The sequence below is a fragment of the Sturnira hondurensis genome, unplaced genomic scaffold (assembly GCF_014824575.4).
Source record: "Sturnira hondurensis isolate 20B ecotype Veracruz unplaced genomic scaffold, ASM1482457v3 Scaffold0017394, whole genome shotgun sequence".
Taxonomy (NCBI): Eukaryota; Metazoa; Chordata; class Mammalia; order Chiroptera; family Phyllostomidae; genus Sturnira; species Sturnira hondurensis.
The window spans coordinates 675,568-697,667 of record NW_028090025.1 but is presented as its reverse complement, the minus strand read 5'-3'; the positions used below and the strand labels follow the sequence as shown (position 1 = coordinate 697,667).

Here is a 22,100-nt window from a genome sequence, read left to right as displayed (position 1 = left end):
CCTGTTCCATAGCAGGATCGGAGCCCTAAAGTGTTCACTAGAGTAGGGCAACTAAGTCGCTGGGTTGTGACGTTGTATGTGGGGGCGGGGTCAAAGAGGGACAATGGCTTCCCTCTGCCGCTTGCCACCGGCACCACAGCCACCACTGTCACCAGGCCCACGCGTTTCGTTCCACTGCACGCGAGTGTGCCACCGCCATCAGTCCTCCACCACTGGGTTCGCCCCCTGGGGCCTGCGTGGTCCGTCTCACTGTGCGCGAATGTGCGACCGCGGTCAGTCTGCCCCACAACCCAACTGGTTCTGGGCTGCCTGCACACCTAGGTCGGGTGCTCAGTCCAGCCCGACCCTGCTCCACTGCTGGCTCTGCCTCTCTTACCGTCCCGTAGAACGGTTCATAGTTGTCGGACTTCCGTATAATTCCATTTTCTAGTCTTTGGGTGTGTCCTAGTTCTCCAAACCTTTGTTGTATTCAAACTTGGTTGTGGGAGAAGGCACAGTGTTTCCACCTATGCCTCCAACTTGGCGGAAGTCCCGTAACTAATACTTTTTATTTATAAGTATATATATACATGTCTTTTTGTTTTTATTTATTTATTTTTTGTACATGTAATTTTAATATTCTGTGTGAAAAAAAATGTGGAAGAACACATAAATTTTGAGGGGAGACATAGTTCCATGAAATTTGACAAATACATAGAGTTATGCAACAATTATTACCATCCCAACACCCAGAATAATTCCCTATGCCACACCGTTGTTGACAATCTCTTCCACTATCCCCAAAACCTTTAAGACACTGAATTGTTCTCCATCCCTATAGTTTTGACATTTCAAGGATATCATGTAAATGGAATCATACAGTTATCAGACTTTTGGATCTGGCTTTACTGAGCATAATATACTGGAGCTTCATCCATGTAGTTGTCTGTATCAATAGTATATTTGTTTTTATTGCTGAATAGTATTCCATTATAAAATGTGCCACAGATAGTTTATCCATTCACTAGTTAAAGTTCATGAGGCTGTTTCCTAAGTATTTTTCTCAGTAAATCACTTTTTATTCATTGAACAAAAAAAATGAAAATAAGCAAAGACAAAATAGAAGCCCTAAATGTTCTGTCATAAGAAAACTACATTTACTGTCCACAGTCAAATTTCACAGCTTTCTAGAATCTCAAACCTGTTACATTTGTACTTCTGAAGGAATTTTATCCCCAATTGGAAGGCTGAGATTTTATAAATCTATGGATAAGAAATGTTACCATATTCTTGAGAATCCACACCTTGAGCAAGTCACTTTGCCACTTGTGAATATACCACTGTTTAGGATGACTTGTTTCTTTGTTAGTTAAACAAGTACAGCCAGAAGTATGGAATGTATATACTTACCCTAGTGCACATGTTTGCACATATAATCATCAACTAGGTCAGTTTTCTCACAGGGAGTTACAGGAAGGTGTAGGAGGAAGGGTTCAGAGCCCCAAGGGTCTGAATCCTGATAATGTTACTTCCTAGCTGGGCATTATTGGGCAAGTTACTTAACCATTCTTTATCTGTTTCCTCAGCTCTAAATAATTTTTAAAAGTGTAAAGTGGTCCTAAGACCACAAAATTTAAGAGATGATGATAATAGAGGTATCATGTTTATTTGGGAAACCATTACATGGAGGAAAGAGCTATATGTTGGAGGTAGGGTTGAAAAGATATACACCAGATGAGATGGGATGTTCAGGGTCAGAGAAAAGAGTGAAATTAAGTCTAATTCAGGTTTCTGGCTCTAACAACTGGTTTTCACCAATGGAGGATTGGTTTAGTTCCCAGGGAACTATGGATATAATTTTGGACATGTTTGAGTTTGAGATGCTTTGAGCTATACAAATGGAGAGGTCGGTATATAAGGGTCTAAATTTCTGAGAAGTCTGGGCTGGAAATGCGAATTGGGTGTCATTTGGATGTCATTAGAATATACACAATAATTGAAACCATGAGAGATAAGTGAGACTTTCAATAGTGGGAATGCAGAGTGAGAAGGGGAGCAGACCTAGGTCACGTTCCTGGAAACATCTATATTTAAGGATCTGGCAGAGAAGGAGGAGTCAATGAAGAAGTAGCTGGAGAGATAGGAAGAACATGAGAGGTGAGTTGTATCACAGAGGCCAAGAGAAGAAAACATTTCAAGAAGGGCAAATTTATCAAGAACACTGAATGTTGCAATAGAGGTCAAAGAAGTTAATGACTGAAAAGTGGCTATTGGATTTGATGATATGGGGTCATTTTTAACCTTGATGAGAACTTCTTGGTTTGGTGGAATGGTGGGGATGGAATGTCACTAATCCTCTCTCTGCCTTAGACCCCAAATCCTTCTCCCATAGCTCTTTCGCCCCTGCTTATTTGCCCCTACACTCTTATTTCTCCTATGTTCCTCTTCTCACAGCACTGTTTCCTCCTTCTCTCTTAAGACCTTGCTTTATAGAGACTTCTTTTAGATTTTCTTCCTCAAAGACTCCTCTCCTACCTCTCCTGTTCTCTTGCTTAATCCATCTCTACCCATTTTCCTCCTTGTATTTTCTTACTTCCCTCTCCTCGCCTTAATTAGATACTTTTTTTTTCTTTTCTTCTTTCAGACCCCTCTCCATTCCCCCACCTATCTAAGCTCTCTGTATCTCATCAGGGGTCCCAGCAGATTACTAAGGAGACTTCCAGGTTGAACACTGAGTTGTAGTCTTTGGCATGATTCCACCAGGATCTGACAGTGCCAACCCATAGGAAACAGAGTTTTAGAACCTAGTCCTTGAATGATTGCCAGTCTGGTAGCACATCCTACCAACACAGTATCCTCGTCCACCCTGACATCTGCTCCTAAAATTCTGCCTTTCCCTATTTTTAATTGCATAGTGTCAATGTAAGCTGATAAGGTGCCCCTCTACTACATTACACTCAACCAGCATATTTTATTTCTCAAAATGCTTTCATATTCATTAACCCAACCTTGGGAAATTAGCTGGTTGAAGCCTAGAAAAAGGGGATATGAAGACTTGCTCCAGGTTACACCGTTGGTTAGAGGATTAACTTGCTATCCCTCTCACCCATTCAGTCTTGCTTGCTTTCCTGCTCAAAGGATCCACAGACCTGAACTCAGGAATAGATTCCTTTTTAGCTTATCCCAGCCTACCAAGCAGTAGCACCCTGAGAGTACTGCCAGGTGTCAGTACTCCATTTGCAACTGCAAGACAGTTATGGGCCACCTTGTGAAGGACGATGTTCTCTGATTTGCTTCATTGAATTCACACTAGGCAACAAATATGACTGATTGTTTCAAAAACAGAATAGAGAATAATGATTAAGATTCACCTCCAGAGCTGGCCAGTTTTGGTGCCCAGTCCTGACTTTGCAGTGGCTCAGTTAGACAATATATAGAAAAACCTAAGCACAGCACCTGACACCTAGAAAGTGTCCAATGAATAGTGACCACTAGTCTTATCATTTTAAAGTATATTTTATTGATTATGCTATTAAAGTTGTGCCAGTGTTTCCCATTTTTCCCCCTCCACCTAGTTCTCCCTTCCCTCCAGGAATACCTACTGCTTTAGTTCATGTGCATGTGTCATGTATATAAGTACTTTGGCTTCTTCGTTTCCTATACTATTCTTAAGAATAGTCCCCTTGTCTATTCTATACCTACCAATTATGCTTCTTATTCTCCATACCTTTTCTTCCATTCTACCTTCACACTTTCCCAGCTGATAACCCTCCAAATTGTCTCCACATCTGATTCTATTTATGTTTTAATTGTTTGCTTATTTTGTTTTTGTTTTTATTTTTTAGATTCAGTTGTTGATAGTTGTGGGTTTGTTGTAAATTTAATGTTCATAATTTTGATCTTTTTTTCTAAATAACTCCCTTTAACATTTCATATAATAAGGGCTTGGTGATTTTAAGCTCCTTTAGCTTTACTTTGGGAAGCATTTTATCTGTACTTCAATTCTAAATGATAGTTTTGCTGGATAGAGTAATCTTGGTTGTAGGTCCTTGCTTTTCATTACCTTGAATACTTTTTGCCAGTCCCTTCTTGCCCGCAAAGTTTCTTTTGAGAAATTAGGTGATAGTTTTGTAGGAACTCTTTTGCAGGTAACTCTCTGCCTTTCTTTTGCCGCTTTTAAGATTCTCTCTTTATTTTTAATCTTTTGTATTTTAATTATGATGTGTCTTGGTGTGGACCTCTTTGGGTCCAACTTGTTTGGGACTCTGTGCTTACTAGATTTGTTATGTCCATTTCCTTTGCCAAATTAGGGAAGTTTTCTTTCATTACTTTTTTCAAAAAAGTTTTCAATTTATTGCTCTTCCTCTTCTCCTGGCAATCCTATGCATAGGATGTTGGCCCCTTCGGAGATGTCCCAGAGATTTCTTAAACCCTCCTTGTTTTTTTGAATTCTTGCTTCTTCATTTTGTTCTGGTTGAATGTTTATTTTTTTCTTATGTTCCAGGTCATTTATTTGAATCCCAGTTTTCCTTGCCTTCACTGTTGGTTTCCTGTGGATTTTTCTTTATTTCCCTTAGTAGAGCTTGCATGTTTTCCTTTATGCCTTTGTCATGTTCAGTGAGATCTTTGAGCATTCTGACCACCAGTGTTTTGAACTCTGAGTTTGATAGGTTGGCTATCTCCACATCCCTTAGTTATTTTTCTGAGATTCTGTTCTGTTCATTCATTTGGGCCATATTTCTTTGTCTCCTGATTTTGGCAGCCTCCCTGTGTCTGTGTACTAGGTAGAGTTGCTTTGATTCTATTTTAGCACACTCATTAAGTCATACGTGGTAGAGCCTTTGATATTCACCAGGGTGGGGTAAATGTAATTCTGTGTGGGGGAAGGGTTGAAGAGGGGGGACAATGCCACATTGGCTGACTTATGGGGGTGTTTCCTAACCCCCACACCATTTCTAGTCACTTCACCTACTTCTGCAAGCAACTAGCATCCCTTTGGCTGCTGTCTTGGTTGTTGTTCCCAGGGTGGGTGGGTTGGCATACATTCTGGGTGCTCTGGCAATGTCTTCTGTCACCCCAACCCCCACTCAGTTTACAGCCAGAAGTTAAGAGGCTTTCCTTTCAGGTGCTGGAGCCCTGGGCTGTGTAGTCTGTCCTGGGGCTGAGCTCGCTCACTCACAAGCAGTCCCTCTAATTTTTATCCACCACATGTGAATGTAGGCCTGCCCATTCTTCTGGCTGCTGTCACCTCATTGCTTCTCTGCCCCTGGTTCCCCATTCTACCCCTCCTACCTGTCTGGATGAAATATAGGTTCTTTAAATCTTTGGTTGTCAGACTTCCACATAGTTCTGAGTGATTTTCTGGCAGTCCTGGGTGTTTTTAACTTTTAAGTTAGTTGTGTTCCTTCTTATGGTTGTGTAGTGAGGCAAGATATGTCTACCTATGCCTCCATCTTGACTGGAAATCCTAGTCTTCTTATTTTTACAGAGGAATCCTTGGGAGAAAGTCAGTGTGGTATGTTGGAAAGTTTACTGAACCAGACGTCATGAGACCTAGATTCTAGGTCTAACTATTATTACTCAACTAGGGATGCTGGGTAACTCATTCATTTCATTTCACAGGACTTAAGCTTTTTCATCTGGAAACACTAATAGCTACCCTACTTACATAATATGTTGTTTTGCCTTTAAAACATGCATCCCCTTTGTCCTAGCTATTCTATTCCTGGGAATTTGTCAGTATTATGTAAAAAGATTGTAGGTTATAATAGTGAAAATGAAAATAACAAAAATGTCTAATATCTACTGGTGAAATAAACTGTATTTCTATATAATAGACTGCAATGCAGCCATAAGAGAATGATCCAAATCTCTTTTTCTAATTGATGTAGAAATAGGACAATGTCAATGGGCCATGTCAGTGTCATATCATTACATTATTTAAAAATGATGGATTACAAAATTACAGGATATAATGCGATTCAATTTTGTAAAAAATGTTTCTGTTCATGCCTTTTACAGTATGTCAAAATGTTAACAATGATTAACATTATACCTATACCTGGTGGTATTATCAAGACCTCTATTTTCTTCTTCAAACTTTATTTTCTGAATACTTTGCATTAATATTTAGTATTTTTATCAGAAAAAAAAACAGGAAATCTTGTTTTTCCATTTGGAGAGGAAAGAATCTCTGTACTTCACTCCAGAAACCTTGTGAAAGACTGAAATAATATGCAGAATGGTACTCCTGTGTGTGTTACAAAGGGGAGGCCCATGGTTTTCATAGACACCTCTGTCCCAACCTGTAGGGACCTGCTTTTTGAACTCACCTTTTTGAATACAAGTAAACATTTTTGCCCTTGTATCTTGGGGTCAACCTTAGGAGTGGGGTAGGGTCAGGGGCCTTGCTGAAAAACATATCTGAGTGGAAGAGTCTGTGGGCTATAGGCAGCACATGGTTGCTTGGGTACTAGCTCACTGGCTGTGTTATGAGGCTTACTTCCTGCTGGGCTGTAAGGCCACTAGCCAGGACACCTAATGGGCACAAGAGAACACCCTCCTCTCCCCATTCCCAAAGCTGAAATGTTCCAAATTCCTCCTTGGGCTAAATTTCTCCCCCCAAAGCCTCTCCTGGGCTCACAGAGGTCACCACACAAAAGCCCAGTTGGAGTTTTTGACAGGAAAAATACAAAACTCACCACACTTTTTTAAAAGTACCTCAATCTTCTGCAGCCTCCAGGGATTTAATTCTGATCTGTAATAAGTTTCTGATCCAAGGCTGAGATTGGCAGATGGATTTTGCAAACTTGTTGGTAACAATTAGAAATCCTTTATCACCTCAGCCTGGGGCCCCTTGCACCTTGCTCCCTTCCTTCAGAATCTCTTCAGGATTCTCTCCAGGGTCGTACGTCTCCAAGGTTCTGCAAAAGAACTGCTTTGTAAGTATCTCAATTCTGATTCATTTGCTGCCTTTTAAGCTCACTTAGGTGGTCTCTTGCTTCCTAGTTGCTGCCAATTTGGCCCATGGTGCAGTCTCACTGGACCACCTTGGTTTTCTGAGGGAAGGGCACAAGACGGAAAATTCAGGTAGTACATGAGTTGGTAGTATTTGTTTCCTCAAGGCTACCACAAAGTTTCCAGTCTTTGAAACTACAGGGCTAGAAGAAGCACTCTCCAAATCAGATAATATTTTCTGAATGGTGCTTTTGAGGGCAAAAGGGCTGAGATACAAGGATGGGAAGAAGAGAGCTACAGTTTAACCCTCTGTATAACTTGCAAGGTGGCTAAGCAGGATTGGAAAGAGTGCTCCCTCATAGCCTAGATCAGTGCTGTCCTCAGCATGAAGGTTCAGGGAGTAAGCAGGAGAGGGAATTTGACTGACGTCATTAAGTCTCCCCTTCAAGTCCTTAAATAACTCTCCCCACTGGTCTAAAAGTCTGTCATTAGAAATTCCTTCTTTGAAGGAAATCCTGCCATTTATGATAGCATGGATGGACCTTGAGCACATTATGCCAAGTGTAATAAGCCAGTCAGAGACAAATACTGTATGATCTCACTTACATGTGAAATCTGAAAAAAAATGAGCTCACAGATACAGAGAATAGATTGATGGCTGCCAGAAGCAGGAATAGAGTAGGAGTGAGTGGGTGAAATTAATGAAGGCAGTCAAAAGGTACAAACTTCCAGTTATAAGTTAAATAAATCCTGGAGATGTAATGTACAGTGATGAAGACTATAGTTAACAATACTGTATTGTATATTTACAAGTTATGAAGACAGTGGATCTTAAAATTTCTTATCACAAGAAAAAAGACAAAACAATGTAACTATATGGTGATGGGTGTTAACTAAACTTACTGTGGTGATTATTTTGCAATGTATACATATATCAAATCATTATTTCCTACACCAAAAACTAATACAATGCTTTATGTCAATTATATCTCAATAAAAACAAAAGAAATTCCTTCTTTGAATAGAGTCATTATTCTTTTCAAGTATCCTCTTTGAAAACAGAATTTGAACAAAAACATTAACAGTATTTTAGCTGTGAAGATTGTAGGTGATGTTTGTTTTCTGATTTCTTCCTTTCTGAATGTTCTAGCTTTAAAAAATGAGAGTGCTTTACTTTGATGATCAGGACAAAATTAAAATTTTATTTATTTATTTAGATTTAAATTTAATTGTATTTTTTCCATTTTTCATTTAGCCCCCTTATACTCCACCCCCACTATTCAGCACACTGTTGTCCATGTCCATGAGTCCTTTTTCCTTTATGCCCAGTCCCTCCACCCCCAACCCCCCATAGCTATCATCCTGCTCACCATCTATGAGTCTGTCCCCATTTTCTTTGTTCAGTTTGTTCATTAGATTCCACATATGAGTGAAATCATATGGTATTTGTCTTTCTCTGACAGGCTTATTCCACTTAGCATTATGTTTTCCAGGTCCATCCATACTGTTGCAAAGGGTACATTTTTCTTTTTTATGGCCGGGTAGTATTCTGTTGTGTAAATGTCCCAGAGTTCTATCCTCTCATCTACTGATGATATACTTGGGTTACTTCCATATGTTGGCAATTGTAAATAACACTGCATAGGGGTGCTTATGTTCTTTAGAATTAGTGTTTTGGGTTCCTCCAGTTACATTCTTAGAAGTGGGAATGCTGAGTCAAAAGGCAGGCTCATTTTTTAATTTTTTGAGATATCCATACTGCTTTCCACAGTGGGTGCACAAGTGTGCATTCCCACCAACAGTGCAAAAGTGTTTCACTTTCTCCACATCTTTGCCAGCACTTGTTTGTTGATTTAGTGATGATAGTCATTTTGATAGGGGTGAAATTGTATCTCATTGGGGTTTTAATTTGCATTTCTTTGATGGTTAGTTATGTTGAGCCTCTTTTCTTATGTCTATTGGCCACCTGTTTGTCCTCTTTGGAGAAATGCCATTTCAGGTCTTTTGCTCATTTTTTACTTGGGTTTGTTTTTTTGTTTTTGAGTTTGGTAAATTCTTTATAAATTTTGGGTATTAACCCCTTATCTTATGTAGCAGCAAACATCTTCTTCCATCCTGTAGGCTGTCTTTTTATTTTGTTGATGGTTTCCTTTGCTGTGCAAAAACTTTTTAGTTTGATGAAATCCCATTTATTTATTGTTTCTTTGATTTCTCATGCCTGGGGAGATATACCCTATAAAAAATCCCCATGAGTAATGCCCAAGATTGGCTGGCTGTGTATTCTTCTAGGATTTTTATGGTTTCAGGCTTAGCATTTAAGTACTTGATCCATTTTGAATTTATTGTTCTGCGTGGTGTAAGAAGGTGATCTAGTTTCATTTTTCTGCGTGTATCTGTCCAAACTTCCCATAATAATGTATTTAATAAACTCTCTTTAGCCCATTGTATGTGCTTGCTTCCTCTGGGGGAACAAGCCAAGGATGTCTGCTTTCACCACTCTTATTCAACATAGTACTGGAAGTCTTAGCCACAGCAATCAAACACGAAGAATAAATAAAAGGCATCCAAATTGGAAAGAAAGAAGTAAAACTGTCACTATTTGAAGGTGGCATGATATTGTACATAGAGAACCCAAAAAAATTTCACCAAGAAACTACTAGAACTTATACATGAATTCAGAAAAGTAGCCAGATACAAAGTTAATATCTAGAAATCAGTTGTATTTTATTTTTTTATTTTATTTTTTTATTTATCTTTAGAGGGTAATGAGAGAGGGAGAGAAACATCAATGTATGGTTGCCTTTCATGCATCCCCTGCTGGAGGCTCTCCTGCAGGGAACCAGCCTGCAACCCAGGCATGTGCCCTGACTGGGAATCGAACCGCGATCCTCTGGCTCGCAGGCCTGTGCTCAATCCACTGAGCTACACCAGCCAGGGCCCAGAAATCAGTTGTATTTTAAAAATGATTTTAGTTATTTATCTTTAGAGGGGAAGGGAAGGAGAGAGGGAGAGAAATATCAATGTATGGTTGCCTCTCGTGTGTCCCCTGCTGGGAACTGGCCTGCAACCCAAGCATGTGCCCTGACTGGGAATTGAACCATGATCCTTTGGTTTGCAGGCCTGCGCTCAATCCACTGACCTACACCAGCCAGGGCTAGTTGCATTTTTATATGCCAATAATGAACTAACAGAAAGGGAAATTGAGAAAAACAATTCTATTCACAAGTACTTCAAAAAGAATAAAATACCTAGGAATAAACCTAACAAAGGATGTAAAAGATCTGTACTTGGGAAATTACAAGACACTGAAGAAAAAAAATAAAAGATGATACAAATAGGTGGAAGCACATACCATGTTCATGGACTGGAAGAATTAACATCATTAATATGTCCATGCTACCCAAAGCAATCTGTACATTCAATGGAATTCTTCTCAAGTTTCTAGTGATGTATTTCACAGAACTAGAAAAAATATTTCAAAGACTTATATGGAACCACAAAAGCTGCCCTCACCCCCCTGCGGTAGCAGCAATCCTGAGAAAGAAGAACAAAGTTGGAGGAATCACACTACTTAATATGAAACATTACTATAAGGCTATAGTAATCAAAACAGCATGGTACTGGCATAAAACAGACACATATATCAATAGAATAGAATAGATAACCTAGAAATAAACCTACACCTTTATAGTCAATTAATATTTGACAAAAGAAAAATTAAACTTATTTTAAAGCATTTAGAAATTCTCTCAATACAGTTGCAGTTCCCTGAGCTGTGATTAATCAATTGATGTAGAAAGGAAGGTGAACTGCTCCAAGGACAAACTTTCCACAAGGTAGGGCTTCAAAGGGATGACTTCACCACTTACTACAGGCTTCAGCACCTGGGGGTGTGATTCAGAGAGGAAAGCAAGTGTCTCATATTCTTGTAATGGGCTATGAGATCAAGGGATAGAAAAAGGAGACTGACTGGCAGAAGAGGGTTTTGGTGACTTCCATCACCCCGCAAATGCCACATAAGGTCTTTGCTTCAGTGTGGACACCCACCTGTCCTGTCCCACTCAGTCTTATAAGGGTGCTCCCAAAGAATGGGTTCCATTCAGAAAACTCTTGGGAAAGATATAGGAGGACTAGTGGAGCAAGTTTCCAGGAAATAAATGGTTAACTTAGAAACTGCTAAATGAAGCCTTCTTGCCCAACCTTTGGGCCATGGAAAGTGTGAGTCTTATGACCAGAAAACAAGTTCAGCTGGCAAGGCTTAGAGTTCTCTGTTACTCCAAAGTAGCTGGGTCTTGACTTCTAGGAGGGTTCCTCACAGAGAGGAGTTTCTTTTAGAGCTGCCTGCTTCTACTAACAGCTGTTCAGTCTGCTATATTTGTCAAAGTGGCTTCCTGTCCCCACTACCTTACTTGAAACTTGAAATCTTGGAGAGGAACACATTAGGGCCTGGAGATGTTAGGGGACTTTCTGAACATGTTCTAGGAAGAACCAAGACACACACATTTTGGTGTGACTTTCATTCTATCCTTTATGTCATCAATATGCTTAGAATACAGTTAACCATTTGTTGAGGACCTACTATCTGCCATGACCACACTGAGAGGCAGGTGTCATTCTCATTTTACAGATGAGTAAACTAAAGTGTGGAAAATTGAAGTGAGTCTCCCAAGACCATACAGCTAGAGAGTGCAGAGGCAAATTCAAATCCTTGTCTGACTCCAAAGCTCAGGCTCTTTTCCTGCCACACCATACTGTCTATCTTGGAGCCAATTAGTCTCAGCTTCATTCTTTGGACAGACTCAAAAAAGAGCAGGATGACAGCTAGTGTTGGAGAGAGGGTAGGGAGGAGAGGGACTGAACAAAAGGGTGAAGGACTCATGGACATGGACAACAGTATGGTGATTGTTAGGGATGGGTATAAAGGGACTAAAAGGTATTGGAAAAAAATGCAATAAAGAGTATATAAAATACTCACCCACCTCAAAGAAGAAAGAAAATAGCCCTCACTGGTGTGGCTCAGTGGATTGAGTGCCTGCCTCCTAAACAAAGGGTTGCAGGTTTGATTCCCAGTCAGAGCACATGCCTAGGTTGAGGCCCAGATCCCCATTAGGGGTGTGCTACAGGCAACCGTACACTGGTGTTTCTCTTCATCTCTGTAAAAATAAATAAATAAAAGATTTTAAAAAAAGAACAAAAATGCTTATGCCAGCTCACAATGATAGGAATTTCCAAGGTGTTTTGATTCTCAGGCCAGTACTCTTTCTCTAAACCATCTCCTGCTCATCACACAAACAGAAATAGAATCTAGCCAGGACCACCACCCAGCCACTTGCCATTTTGTCCACCCCTGCATTCCTGGCCATGCTTGAAAGCTGACCTGCATTGGACCATTTCTCCCAATTGAATAAGCTTCGACAACTTTTTCTTCCTCCTGCCCAGCTATGCTAAGTCAGATTCTTTAGAGATTCCAAACCTCAGTGATGGTATTTTTGACTTAGCCTTCCTCCCTGTGACAAACCACTTTCATACTTACTTCAACTAAGTCAAGATTGGGCTCTGGGGGGAGAATCTCTTGTTGGGGACACTGTTGAATTCCATGGGAAACTCAAGCTGGGCTCTTCTGCCACCATCTCAAAAGGGCTGAAGCAGGAACTGCTCCTGTGCGAGGCAGGAAGTCTTTCCCCCAAAGAATTCAAAGTAGCTCACCAACATTCAATCAAAGCCCCGACATAGATAGGAAGTACAAAGGAAAAGTATTTAACCCAGCCTGGGTAGGAAGAGGGGTCCAAGGAATGTTTCAAACAGAGGAATCTTGACAAATGGCTAACAATTAGTCAGGCAAAGGGTGGGTGGTAGAATAGCATGCCTAGGGGCTTGGAGTCAGAGAGAAAGACGAGTTCAGAGAAACACATGTATTCAGGTATGACCAGAGTGTGTGTGAGCGTGTGTATATGTGTGTGTATGGCTTGAAGCTGGGAGGAAAAGCAGGAGTCAGAAAACAGAGGGCTTTCCTGGCCTCCCGGGCTAGAAAGTTGTAATTCATCCTGAAAGTAAGAGTTACTGAAATATTTTAAAGCATAACAAAGAGGTGAGGTAGCACTAATGATTTCCATTTTAGAAAGTTCCTTGACTAGTGGATGGATAGTTGATTGAAGAAGCAGGGCAAAAGTGGAATTATAGAGACCAATTTGAGGTGCCTATTGGATTTCCAAATGGACAAGAGATAATAGTTGCATTATTTGAACTAGAATTTAGGCAATACAAATGGGAAAAAAGTGGATTTATTCAGGATGTATTTTGACAGAAGATATGATAGGACTTCATAAATGACTCTATGTCAAAAAGAAGTGAGAAATCAAGGGTGACTGGCTTGGGTTATTGAATGTGTGATAGTCCCATTGAAATAGAGAACACCATGTGAAGGTTTGGGGGTGCACAGAGAAGAGGGCAGATAAATTCAGCTTTGCAATTATTGAGTTTGAAGTACCATTAAAACATTCAGTTGGGGTCATTCCATTCTAAGTGCAGATTAATATACAAATCTTGAGTTCAGGAGTGAGATCTGTGCTAGAGGTCTAGACTTAGAAGTCATTGCCATAGAGACAGAGTGGATAAGCTCACCCATGGAGAATGCAAGAATGAAAAATCTAGAAGTCTCAAAGAAACATTGGGTGGGATAGTCAGATTTATTAAATGGGCAGAAGAAGAAGAACTAATAAAGGAGAATCATTTTGAGGGGCAGGGAAAACTGGGAGTGGTATTACAGAAAGCAAGGGAGAAGACAGCTTTATGAAGGAGAGGGGCAAGGTAAGATGACAGAGATATGAGCATTGGACTTTGGGATAAGAAAATTGTTGGTAATCTTAGTGAGAATAATTTTGATGCAGGGCTAATGGCAAAAGCAAGACTGCAGAGGGTTGAGAAGAGGGAAGAAGTGGAGACATCAATATTAACCAGCTTGCTTAAGAATCTTGGCTACAAAGAGAATGCTCTGGATAAGGTAATACCTGCAAGGGGTAAATTGAGAGTGGCTCAAAAAAAGTGAATTTTTGAAGTAGTCACCTGGAGATGCTCACCAGGGAGATGTAGAAAGACTTCCAGGCAGCACTGAAGGCCCAGTGGGATGCGCAGTCAGAATCAGGAATTGTGCCCCATTTAGCAGTAAGAAAACCAGTACCTGGAAAGGACTTGCACAGGGTCATAGCTGGTAAGCAACAGAGCTGAGATTCAAACTAGATTTCCATTCCCGCCTCCTATCAAATGTTTCTTGGCCCCTGCTCTGTACTACTGTGCATCAACATTGGCATTGCCATATCCACCATAGATGAATACCATTAACTATCAAATGTGTGCCCAATATTGCAGAGGCACAACAAGTTTAATACATGGCTTCCTCTTTCAAATTGTTTAGAGTTTGGTTGAAGAGACAAGATATTCAACAAATGTATATACAACACATAAAATGGTGAAACTTTTTGTTTTTCTCTGTCTCTCTTTCTGTCTGTATCTCTCTCTTTATCTCTCTGTCACCGCTCTGGGTGTTCTAAGGCACCTGATATACAGAGACAAATAAGATATAGTTTTTGGCTTTAAGTAGCTCATGGAGTAGTAGGGGAGAATAAGGATTTCAACAAGAAATTTAAACAAGTTCCTCATCTGTATAATAGGGATTTTTGTACCGCAAAACAGTACTGTGATATTGAGTTAAGACTTGTGAAGTGCTTATAATGGTCACACAGGAAACACTACATGAGTGCTTCTATTATGCTTATTGCTATGATGGAGGTAAGTAAACACATGATATTGTAAGAACATGGAAGAGAGACACTTGACCCTGTTTAAAGTAAGAGACACCCCAGCTGAATGCTAAAGCATGAGAAGGTGCTAAACAGAGGGAGAAGAATGCCAGGAATGCTGCATAGAAGGAACATCCTAGGTTCAGGTTTGTAAACAAAAGACAACATGATCTGATTGAAGAACTGAAAGTAATTTAGTTCAGCCAGAGCGTAGAGTAAGAGGAGGAGAATGACAAGAGATGAAGCTTGAGAGGTCATACAATACAAATAAGTTTAAACTTTATTCTTTACATGGTGGGAAGCTACTGGAATGTTTTATGTAGAGTATTGACTTGATCACATTAATGTGTTGAAAGATCACCTTAGCAACAGCATGGAGAATGAATTGGAGGAGGAAAGATTGAAAATAAAACTAGTTAGGAAGTCCAAGGGAGGGAGCATGAAGAAGTCCTGAACTGGGGAAGAAGCAATGGGGATGGAGAGGTAGATCCTTGGATTTGAGGTATAGTCAAGAGGTAGAATTGGTGAGTCAGTGACAATACAAAGTGAGGGATAACTGTGAGAGAGGTGTAAAGAATGACTCCCACAATTTTGGTCCAGCATAAGGAGATGGATAGAGATATCATTCTCTGTCCATGGAGAACCCAGGAAAGAACTATTTTGGGAGGAGTGCAATGGGAGAGATGATGATTTCTCTTTTAAACACATTAACTTTGAGCCTTAGCTGGTGTGGCTCAGGGAACCAAATGCCAGCCTGCCAACCAAAGGGTCACTTGTTCAATTCACATGGGCACATGCCTGGGTTGCAGGCCAGGTCCCCAGTAGGGGGCATGGAAGAGACAACCACACATTGATGTTTTTCTCCCTCTCTATCTCCTTCCCTTCCCCTCCCTTTAAAAATAAAAAAAAATCTTTTAAAATCTTTTAAAAATAAACACTTTGAATTTGAGGTGCCTATGAGATTTCCAAATGGACATTTTAAATAGGTAATTTTTGGCAGTCTTGAAGCTCAGAGGGAGGGAAAGTTTATGCTGTAAATACAGATTGGGGAATGACAGTAAATGGGTGTGAGATTAAGTCAGGGGGGTGCATAAATGTGCTCAGGGACAAAGTGTTGATTGAGAAAAAGGATGGATGTCTGAAGAAAACTCACATTTGAGAGATGGGTAAGGTAAGAAGAAATTTTGAAGATGGCTAAAATGAAATAGCCAGATTATGGTGAGTTGAAAAGTCAGTGGGCAGGAGGGTCTTGCAGAGGATGAAAGGAAGGATGTGTCTTTGACCTTCAGTGTCTTGAGCAAGAGTAGGGGCTCCTTTAACACTGCAAAATCATGGACAGCTCTGAGATTCTAAAGGATTTACTTAGATGTTTTCCACTTACAAAAGTCCTCTATTCAGCTTCTGTTTCCTCTGTCTAACAGGGAGTATCAGGTCTCCATCCAGGCCCTAGAATAACCTTTGCTCCAGATTCCTCCCACATCATCTGAGATGTCAAGGGCTGCTGTGGCCATCTATTAGGAGAACAGATGGGAAATGTCTGGGTGTATTTTATATGCATGACGCTTGATGTTAGCCTGTGGAAGGGGGTTTAGGCAGGTCCTGGAGGTCCTGAACTCTTAGAGTATAGACAGAACTTGTTGCCTGCCCCAACCTTCCCTGGAGTAGATTTTCATCATGAGCAGAGATCCAAAGCTAAACCAATGCTTTCTAGGCCCTTGAAGATTCAAGAGGCCTCTAATAACCTGTAGTCCAAGGCTATATCCTAGGAACTGTTCCTCCTGATCAATCTCATGGAGTTTGGCCTCAGTCTGCAACTGAGGGGCCCTGTGACACTGTTGCTGGGCAATGTGCTAAACAGAAGGCCTTGGAGATGGAACTGCTCCAACTAACTCCAACCTGGAATTAACATGGCCACCACACTGCCACTGCCATCACTGCCTTCTCAGAAAGCAACCACCTGTCTGGTCCCTGATTTTGTCTGGCTGCCAGTCTAAGTCATGTGCCTACGTGGGAGGTGATGAAGTTTTGGCTCCACTTTCAAAGTTTTTTTTTTTCCCTTTCTCGTGTGTTATTTCTAAAGATAACAAAGGTCAAAAGGCACCCAGCATTTTGTGGTTTCTCATAACCTTCTGGTCAATATTTAATCTGGTTTATGGATTTTTTAGGTCTTCTAGATGCCTTCTTGAGCCTGCTTGTGGCCACTCACAGGCACTTGTAAGGAGAAGAGAAGTCAGTGTATCAGAGACACTCTGAAATGAGGAAATAGAGACTGGGATTCAAGGAGCAAGAGCTGCAGCTGGAACACAAGAGAGCAAGCCCTGAAGACAATTCTACTGAGAGGTCTGACATGGCCCCTCTTGGCATCCAACTTATAGGCTATATCCTGGGCCTTCTGGGGCTGTTGGGCACCTTGGTGGCCATGCTTCTTCCCAGCTGGCGAACAAGTTCTTATGTCGGTGCCAGCATTGTGACAGCAGTTGGATTTTCCAAAGGACTCTGGATGGAGTGTGCCACACACAGCACAGGCATCACCCAGTGTGACATCTACAGCACCCTTCTAGGCCTGCCCCCTGACATCCAGGCTGCACAGGCCATGATGGTGACATCCAGTGCAATCTCCTCATTGGCTTGCATTATCTCTGTGGTGGGCATGAGATGCACGGTCTTCTGTCAGGATTCCAGAGCCAAGAACAGAGTGGCGATAGTGGGTGGAGTTTTCTTCATCCTTGGAGGTCTCCTGAGTTTCATTCCTGTTGCCTGGAATCTTCATGGGATCCTACGGGAATTCTACTCTCCACTGGTGCCTGACAGTATGAAATTTGAAATTGGAGAGGCTCTTTACCTGGGCATTATTTCCTCCCTGTTCTCCCTGGTAGCTGGAGTCATCCTCTGCTTTTCTTGCTCACCCCAGGGAAATCGCTCCAACTACTTTGATGCCTACCAGGCTCAGCCCCTCACTACTACTAGGAACTCTCCACGACCTGATCAACCACCCAAAATCAAGAATGAGGTTAACTCCTACAACCTGACAGGGTATGTGTGAAGAACCAGGGGCCAGAGCTGGGGGTGGTGGTGGCTGGGTCTGTGAAAACCAGTGGACAGCCCTGCCAGGGCCACAGGTGAGGGACATTCCTACTGGATCATGTCAGAAGGTGCTGCTGGGGATAGACTGACTTTGGCTATGGGATCAAGAAAAGGCAAAAATGGGTGCTGGTGTGACAGTATCCAGGTTGAACTGTCAAGAAGCATGCCAACTAGCCTTTCTATTTCCTTCACCTTGATTCCCCACCCCAGACTCTGAGTCCCCCAACCTTCAACTCCCCATTCCCCTACTCTTGGCCAGACTCCACAAACTCCCATCTGCCCTTTGCTTTACCTGCCAATGCATCCATAAACTCACTAATTACATACCACAGGCTGACCCTTTCTGTGATCAAATACCCTCCCTCTGGCTGAGGTTGGCTCTCAGCTCATTACTGGGAGTTGGCAGAAGGAGTAGCGGTGGATTTTATGAAGATGACTCTAACCTCCTTCTCAAACTTCTCTCCAAATAAAATGACTGGCCACTAATGGGCCCTGAAGCTTCCATCCCACTCTTGTTACGATTCCACAGTGTCCAGACTGATTTGTGTGTGAACAGAAATAGAGGCATCCCACTGTACTGAGGGAACAGAAAGCAACAGGATGTAGGGGGAGAGGGAGGGAAGGTAGCTGAGGACCCAAAAATACTAGAGCCACCGGCTACAGCAATTCTCAGAATTCCCTAACACTTGTGAATTAAGGATCTATCCCACAGGTAGAAGGAAGCATAAGGAAAGAAGATATGATGGAAAGCTCCAGGCAGCAGCAGACTCTTACTCCACGGAGGAACTGCCTCAGAAACTGCAGCTCCAACTTTCACTAAAGTTCTTGCCTCCCTCTGGCACACTTGACCTGGCCTTCTGCTAAACAACAAGGCTAAGGGCCCTACACAATGGTTTCCTTAGGAGTGGGAAACTAGCTTTTCAAGAGATTGCCCTTGGCTGGGAGATGACAGTGTGGGAGCTGTGGGGGACTGCAAAAGATATCACTCCTTGATGCTGCTGCCCAAGAAAGAGTAAGAGGCTTTGTATCTAAGAAGCTGAGTGAATGTGTGAGGTGATCCACTAGGTGTTTCTATTGGGCCAGAGAGAGTCAGACCCCCAGAGAGTCTTCGAGCATAATAGAAAATCAGCCCAAAGGCTGAGATTAGGCCCCCAGGGGTCTACCACAAAGCATAATACATAGCCTCTGAAAGACCACAGCACAAGGTGGGCCTCCTGTCACCCTTCATATTCCCCTACATCTTTCACTAGACATTCCAAAGTTGCTAAAAGGCATCCAAGGGCTTCTGCATGGAGTAATCAGACCCAAAGTATTTTGGCCATGATCTGAGTGATAGCTGAGCAGCTGTCTGGGGTTACAGGTGAAGTGGGAAAGTACAGAATGGTCCCCAGCCAGATGGTTCCAGCTCCAAGACCTGAAAATACTCCATTTCCTCTGGGGTGGGGGTGGGGGTTAGAGTCATAACAAACCAAAGACATTTTTCCCTCACCAGCCTAAGCATGACCAACTTCTGAAAAACTTTAGAACATGTCCTTGAACCTCAGTGTCAGCAGAAGGGGCCCACTGATTGTCTCTAGTATACTTGCATGTTTTCTACTTCCTCACTTATATTTAAGGTGTTCTTCCAGACTGGAAAGCTTTATCTCTTTTGCCAAGTCTTCCTCATGTTTGAACAACTTTTTGAGCACCACTTCCCTCAATGAACCTCCTATGGCCACTCCATCCCCCTCCTACTCCTCCCTTAATGTACAAATCACTTCTTTAATGCTTATCATTCACAATTTTGATGCATAGTTATATTTTCATGTGTGAATATCTGATTTCACAAGTACATTGTAAACTTTTGAGGGGTAGGGGCCATATCTTAAACCTCCATGTATCCTCAAGACTTACCAATAAAGACATTCTGTAAGAGTGCTTGACATATGGTAGATGATCAATAAACATTTGTTGATTGAATAACTGTTTTATTTATTCAAAGGGGCCCATACAAGGCAGGTGTGATGGAGAGAATTGGGCTAAGGATAGGATAAGATGGAAACTGGTCTTTCTACTCACTGGGTGAATAGAAAATTATAGACTTTTCTGAATATTAAGAAAGTAAGACCCCCTCCTCCCCAGTGAAACTTTAATCTGTTCACCTTGCCCAAGGCTCCTTCTTTTCAAAATAATTGTTTCATTTAAGTTATTTACTAAATTTGCTATATGTTTATTCCTTTAATTCTCTGATTCACTGTTGCAAGAAAGGTGAAATAGATCTAATAGTCTCCATTTGGCAGATGGGAAAACCAAGGCCCACATACTTAATGAGGTTTTCCCAGGGCCATGCAGCTGGTGTTAGTGCACCAATCTCCTGACTCCCCAAATAGGACTCTGATGGTCCAACAATATTTACAGACAGTTGGAAGAACCTACCACAGGACCCCAAGCTGCCCAAGAGAAATAACTTGCCAGCAAGGTAACACTGGGGACATGTAGGTTCTCCTGGTCTTCTGTAAGGGGGATCTTAGTATACCGCATGGTACTGCCCCTCCTGCCATGCTGGCCTGGACCCCGCTAACTGTCCCATCAGGGGACATGTGAAGTTTATATTTGAATAAGTCACAACACCTCAATTCCAATTTCCCTAACTCTAGAGGTTTGGGAGTTTGGGAAACCAATGATTTGGCCCTGTTCCAAATTCACTTGGAATTAACAAAGCCTAATTCATGAAGATATTACCTGTGTCAACACTGACCATAATGGGGCCTCACAGGATTTACCTTACCCAGCCCCTGAAACTAGTTGGCCTCAGCACACAGTAGCCTGTAATACAGGCACTACTATCATTGCACTCCTGAAGTGGGCCTTCTTCAGTGCAGAGGCTAAGACCCCAACATCCAAGTATATTTAGAAGGAATGGCTACAGGTAGGAAGAAGCATAGAGAGAGGGGGCTCTATGAATACAAGTTTAATAAGAGGTCAGGTCTCTGGTCTGGCACCAAGAACATAAGTGCCCTTGACTGGGGGCCACTGGAGGTTAGAAGATGAGGTTACCTAACTGACTCTGCTATGCTTGAGCGGGCAGCAGTCCGGTATGGGCTGTGATGCCTCACCACCTGCACCCAAAGCACTTTCAGGTCCACTAATTTTATTGCATGCTCCAAATACCCCAATGAAACAGGTCTTTTACAGGAAACAAAATCTAAGCTCAGAGAGGTAATTTCCTTAAAGTCACAGAGTGTCAGGGGCTGAACATAAGCTTGGAAACTTCCCTCAGGGTCTGAGATTCTCTTCAGAAGGTATAAGAGCACCTAATGCTCTTCAGGTTCCTACAGTCCTCTGCCTCTGTCTGCTACTGGAATCTAAGGACCTTTGAAGGAAACAGGGCACAGACCTTCCCTACATTTTAGGAAGAGGCTGACCTAGGAGGCCCTCTTTTCTTTTTTTTTAAGATTTATTTATTTTATTTTTAGACAGAGGTACGGGAAGGGAGAAAAAGAGGGAAACACCAATGTGTGGTTGCCTCTTGCGTGCCCTCTACTAGGAACCTGTCCTGTAACCTAGACATATGCCCTGACTGAGAATCAAACAGGCAGCTCTTTGGTTTGCAGGCTGACACTCAATCCACTGAGTCATGCCAGCCAGCCTTGCCCCCTGCTTTTTAAAAATAAGAGTATATTAGAGATAAACTGATGAGATAAGCTAGGAGCAAGATATCAAGTGCTGTTCCTCTTTCCTTTCTTTAAAAAAAATCAGTACAAAGCTGTTCTGTGTTGTCTGTTTGTTTGTTTTCACTTATCACTCCATGAATTCATAAGGAATGGGTTCCCCAGCTCAGGCAGTCTCCCTTCCATTGGTTCTCACAAAGTATGCTTTTCTGGGTGGAGCAGGCTGACTGTTCAGTTGAACCTAGGTACATTTCTTTTTGGCTTCCTTCTTTTTCTGATCATTTTCTTTCACACGTTTCAGGAAGCTATCTCAGCTCTGGCCATTAACTTGTTTATTCAGAGCAGTGCCCACTGCATGCTGGTTAACATTGTAGAATCTTCCAGTTTTGCCATGGTAACATTGTGGGGCATTCCTTTTTGAACAGTGCCCATTACCTTGATGCCTATACTGCTGCATTTCTTTTTTTAAAATTACTTTATTGTTGTTCAGTTACAGTTGTCTGCACCCCCCCCCCATTACTCCTCGCACTCCAGCCAAATCCACCTCCCTTCTTTGCTTCCACACTCCCCCTTGGTTTTGTCCATGTGTCCTTTATAGTAATTCCTGAAAACCTTTCTCCTCACAGCCCCCTCC

At 41.8% G+C, this 22,100-nt stretch overlaps 1 protein-coding gene across 1 annotated transcript; it reads left to right on the top strand.

Moving 5' to 3' along the window:
• The first annotated feature begins 6,811 nt into the window (after window positions 1-6,811).
• CLDN2 (claudin 2) lies at window positions 6,812-19,186 on the top strand. Its single transcript, XM_037067727.1, has 2 exons — window positions 6,812-6,920; window positions 16,898-19,186. The coding sequence occupies exon 2, from the start codon at window positions 17,080-17,082 to the stop codon at window positions 17,773-17,775; it is 696 nt and encodes a 231-aa protein (XP_036923622.1). The 5' UTR covers window positions 6,812-6,920; window positions 16,898-17,079; the 3' UTR covers window positions 17,776-19,186.
• Window positions 19,187-22,100: the final 2,914 nt, after the last annotated feature.

Bases quoted from the DNA above. Each gene is read 5' to 3' on its own strand.
- CLDN2 (XM_037067727.1), top strand. From the start codon at position 17,080: ATGGCCCCTCTTGGCATCCAACTTATAGGCTATATCCTGGGCCTTCTG.